This window comes from Penaeus vannamei, chromosome 7, assembly GCF_042767895.1.
Source record: "Penaeus vannamei isolate JL-2024 chromosome 7, ASM4276789v1, whole genome shotgun sequence".
Classification (NCBI taxonomy): domain Eukaryota; kingdom Metazoa; phylum Arthropoda; class Malacostraca; order Decapoda; family Penaeidae; genus Penaeus; species Penaeus vannamei.
In genome coordinates, this window is record NC_091555.1 from 44694696 (window position 1) to 44699695 (window position 5000).

At 62.0% G+C, this 5000-nt stretch overlaps 1 protein-coding gene across 1 annotated transcript in view; it reads right to left on the reverse strand.

Annotated features, from left to right (window-relative positions):
- Window positions 1–228: 228 nt before the first annotated feature.
- Window positions 229–5000, reverse strand: part of LOC138862098 (proline-rich transmembrane protein 4-like) — a 39109-nt gene continuing 34337 nt past the window's right edge. The window contains exon 2 of the mRNA XM_070123254.1: window positions 229–3191. Within this exon, the coding sequence (XP_069979355.1) occupies window positions 645–3146 (2502 nt within the window). The 5' untranslated portion in view covers window positions 3147–3191 and the 3' untranslated portion in view covers window positions 229–644. The remainder of the gene's footprint in view (window positions 3192–5000) is intronic.

The window sequence follows — 5000 nt, forward strand, 5'->3', positions numbered from 1 at the left end:
TGTTTTTTTATTTATCTTTTGGCAACAGAGTTTGCAATTGATCTAGTAGTCAACAATACTAGACACTGCTGAAATCTATGTACATCTAGATATGCTTGCATTGTCTCTCTCACTCGAGAACGATTCTTGATAAACAGATAAAGAGTCACTATGATTGGTCACCGAATCTGTGATTAGTAAACTCATTTTTTATTTAGTTATTTAGTTATTTTGAGAGATGTGGGGGAAATGAGTCCAGCAGAGGGGAAATACGATTGAAAATGATCCGGTATTATTTCCAGGTGTTTTACCCGGAAAGTATACCTGTAATTAGTCTTCTGATCTGTTTTCGTGATATGTCGTTTAGTGTATGACATCTTTCTTGAGTGGTTATTTGCAGGGTATTCTGATAACGTTCTCAAACAATGTGCTATCATTATTTTCATTTTGTTATCAATACTATGAATTCTTTCGGTGTTGTGGGAAAACGTGACTGCCATGATTCGCAGATGGAAAAGGGTATGTCGGTCTTTTTCTACCGTCTGATCTATTTGTTTGTGAGTTCGATCTAATTGTCTGTAAGAATATCATTAAACGTACTCGACACTGCACTCGCTACATGCTAAACCGCCTACGTATGCAAAAAACTCGCGTGACCTTATGACTTAGTATACATCGGTGTGGCCCTTGGACTTGGATGAGGTGACGCCCGCGGCGGCTGGGTGGCGGGACGCGGTCGCGTGGGCGGCCGGAGGATGAATGGCCGCCCGGTGGGTGGTGTAGTGAGGGGGGGGAGGCGGGTGTGAGGCGGGCGAGGGGGGCTGGAGGCCGCGGTGTGCGGCCAGCTGGTGAGGCGAGGCCTGGTGGGGCGCGCGGTGGGGGGGCGTGAGCGAGTCCCTGGTGGGCGCCGGCGGGTTCCTCGGCGGCTGGATCGAGATGGGCTGCTGGGCGGCGAACTGCTTGGCGTTGATGTAGCAGGCGGTGTGGTGGCGGCGGCGGGAGCGTCTGCTGGGGCGCAGCAGGACGGGGCTGCCGGCGTCGCTGTAGAAGAGGTCGCTCGTGTAGTCGCCCGTGACGTCCGACAGGTCGGAGAGGCCCTCGTCGACGGAGCCGGGGCGCGTCCGCTGCGGCTCCTCGTACACGTGGCCGGTGGAGAGCTCGTCCCAGCTCCTGCTGGCGCGGAGCGGGATCTGCGGCGACGAGTACAGCTTGCTGCTGCCGCTGCTGCCGGAGAGCAGGGTGGAGGTCTTGCTGGCGCAGGTGAGGCCGCGGTCCGGGGACGGCTTGGCCTCCTCCTGCGGCTGCTCGTACTGCAGGCACGTCTCCGGCGCGGCGTAGACGCGGCCCCGCGGCAGGGTGGACGAGAAGACGTTGGTGTTGACGAAGGGCTCCATGACGTTCCTGGGCGCCAGGGGCAGGATGTGCGCGCGGGGCAGGTCCTGCTCGGCGTCGGGGCGCAGCTGCAGGAAGGTGTCGTCGAGGCGCGGCGCCGTCTGCGCGGCGGACAGCGGGCGCTGGCGGCCGTGGCTCCACACCAGCTGGAAGTCGGACGTGACGTAGTCGAGGCTGGCGTGGTCGCGCTTGTCCTTCTGCGCGCTGCTGAGCGACAGCGCCGCGATGGTCTGGGCGTGCTCGTTCTTGGGCCGCGACGGCTGCAGCGTGTACACGCCCATCGGGTGGATCATCTTGATCTCCGCCGGGTGCACCATCTCCACCGTGCGCTTCTGGCAGCACGTGCTGAAGACGCAGCAGTGGGCGGGCGGGCGCGAGAGCGTGAGGGCGGCCGCCGTGACCAGCGTGCTGCCCACGATCAGCTCCAGCCCGCGGGACACGATGAAGCGGCACCACCACGCCCACGCGTGCAGCGCCGACGGGGCGGGCGACGCGGGCGCCAGCAGCATGTACAGGTGGAGGCCCGCCAGCAGCAGCTGCGTGAGGGTGGCCGTGAGCACCAGGCGGGCGGGGTGGGTGGTGCTGGGCTGGCACTCCTGCCCCGCCCGCACGTCCGGCATCTGCGACGAGTAGTCTCTGCTCTCCCTCCACACCGCCCACAGCCCGCCCACGCCCACGGTCCCGCCCCAGGCCGCGGTCACCGCCCGCGTGGTCATCCTGATGGGCAGCTTATCCTGCTCGAGCAGGACGGCGGTCAGGTGGGCGGCGGGAAGCGCGATGAGGTGGGCGGCGGTGAGCACGGCGAGCAGGACGGCCAGGTGCGGGCGCGTCGGGCAGCGCCACGCCCGCAGCACGGCCACCACCACCACCGCCAGCGCCGCCGTCAGGCACGGCCAGCCCGTCTCCTCCACGGCCACCAGCAGGGCGGCGGGCAGCAGGTGCTTGATGTCGTGGGCATCGTGCAGGATGTGCAGGCTGCGGAGGAAGGCGGCGAAGAAGACCAGGATGTGGAGGCTGAGGTAGTGCGGGCGCGGCAGCAGGTGCGTCGCCACGGCCGCGCGCGCCGTCAGGCACAGCGCCACCAGCGCCAGCAGCGAGAACAGCGCCGCCGACACGTACACGTGCGGCCACCACGCGCCCCCCGGGGTCCACTCGGGCCCGGGGTCGTCGCGCCCCGCCCCCGCGGCGCCGCGCCCGCCCTCCGCGCCCGCCTCGGCGTCGGACACGACCGTCCCGGGGGCGCTGGCGGGGGCGGCCGTGCTGGTGGCCCCCGTCGGCGGACGGGTCTCTGGGCCGTCGGGCAGGGCCGTCATGCTCTCGCCGAGGGACTTGGTCGCGGCGCCCGCGGCCCCCCCGCCCCCCGCGCCTGTCGGGGGGCTCTGCTGCGTGCTGGCCGGCGCCGCCCCTCGGGCCGCGGCGTCGCTCCCTTGGGGCGTCTCCGAGGGCGCGAGATCCTTGGCCGCGCTGCCCCTCGGCTGCACGGTGGGCGCCGCGGTGTGGGCGGCGGCGGAGGTGCTGGGCGTGATGGCCTCCGCGACGAGCGTGGTGCCGTTGGGGCCGTGGGCGGCGGCGCCGTAGGCCACGCCCCTGAAGATGGCGGCGATCTCGCTCTCCATGGTGGAGGAGCCCCTGCGCGGCGGGGGGTCCGCCTCCCCGCCCGACTTGGTCATGAGGCGCAGCTGGCGGCCGGGCGCGCTCCCGCCGCTACTCCTGACGGCGGCGCCCGCGCACCACTCGGCCAGCGCCAGCAGCGCCAGCACCTTCAGGCCGCCCATGCCGCTCACGCCGCCGGGGTCCCGCTGCCCACGAGCGACATGAACCTGCGGAGAACGAGAAAAAAGGATTAGTTTTCGCCGATGAAAGGCGGCCGCCTCTCCGATCGCCTCGGCCGGGCGAGGAAAAGGCTTCGGTTCCCTTTGGGGCGAGAGGAAGTTACAAAGCCTTCTGCGGAGCACCGAAGGGCGGCTCTTCACTCCATCATATGAATTTGGAAGCAGCGAGGACCTGCTCTCTCCCCGTTTACGTGCACAGAATGAACCCAAGCTCAAGCTTGCACACACGTTCACGCATACACACGCAACTTCTTGTTTCGCCTGACCCTTTCTCCTCCCCTCCCGTCTCCCGTCCCCCTCCCTCTCTTCTCCCCTCCCCTCCCCCTTCCTCCCTCTCTTCTCGCCTCCCTCCTCCTTCCTCCTCTCCCCTCCCCCTTCCTCCTACTGCACTTCCTATCCCCTCTCCGGCCTCTCCCTTTCACTCCCTTCCCCTTCCTCTCCGTTCCCCTCCTTCTGCCTTCTTTCTGTCTACGTTTCCCCTCCTTTTTGCCTCCTTCTTCCTTCTCTCCTTCCTTTCAACCAAATTCCCCTCTTTTTTCCCTCTCCCTCTTCCATCCCTCCTTCCTTTCTACTAGTTTCCCCTCTTTTTTCCTCTCCCTCTCCCTCCCTCCTTCCTTTCTACCAGTTTCCCCTTTCCTGAATAATAATTCCATGAGCCATTTCAAAAAAAAAAAAAAAAAAAAAAAAAAAAAGAAGAAAAAGAAAATTCGCGCTTGGCCTCCGGTTTTGCCTATAATAACCGAACAGCAACCAAGTTTCCCTGCAACTAACCCAAATATTATGCCACATTGCCAAGCTCCAGTATCCGTTGCAGGGGCGTTGTCGCGGGACCGAAACTCAGCTGATAACCGGCCTTGAGTGCATGACGAATTCTCAGTCGCATGTGGTTCATGACGCTTGATTTCACTAGGCTTCGGGCTGTTCCTTGCCGTCCGAATGACTATGAAAGAAAAAGCTGATAAAGTGTGTTGTTTTTTCTCTGCGTTTGGGCTATTTTCCCTTCGATTTATTGTGCGGAAAGGACTTGGGTGGTATTGTCACTTCTTTTCCGTGTGTGGGTGTGTGGGCGGGTGGCTGTGTGTGTGTGTGTGTGTGGGTGGGTGGGTGGCTGTGGGTGTGGGCGGGTGGCTGTGTGTGTGGGCGGGTGGCAGTGTGTGTGTGTGTGTGGGCGGGTGGTTGTGTGTGTGGGTGTGGGCGGGTGGCTGTGTGTGTGGGTGTGGGCGGGTGGTGTGTGTGGGTGTGGGCGGGTGGCTGTGTGTGTGGGTGTGGGCGGTGGCTGTGTGTGGGTGTGGGCGGGTGGCTGTGTGTGGGTGTGGGCGGGTGGCTGTGTGTGTGGGTGTGGGCGGGTGGCTGTGTGTGTGGGTGTGGACGGGTGGCTGTGTGTGTTTGTGTGTGTGTGGGTGTGGGTGTGGGTGTGTGTGTGTGTATGTGGGCGGGTGGGTGTGTGTGTGGGTGTGTGTGTGTGTGTGTGTGTGTGTGTGTGGGTGTGTGTAGATAGATACACATACATGCAGGCATACATACACGTACAGTACACATGTACAAACACTTTGATGTGATTGTATTTTGATATCTGAAACTAAACATTACTGGAAAGTATCTACTCTCTCTCTCTCTCTCTCTCTCTCTCTCTCTCTCTGTCTCTCTCTCTCTCTCTCTCTCTCTCTCTCTCTCTCTCTCTCTCTCTCTCTCTCTCTCTCTCTCTGTCTCTCTCTCTCTCTCTCTCTCTCTCTCTCTCTCTCTCTCTCTCTCTCTCTCTCTCTCTCTCTCTCTCTCTCTCTCTCTCTCTCTCTCTCT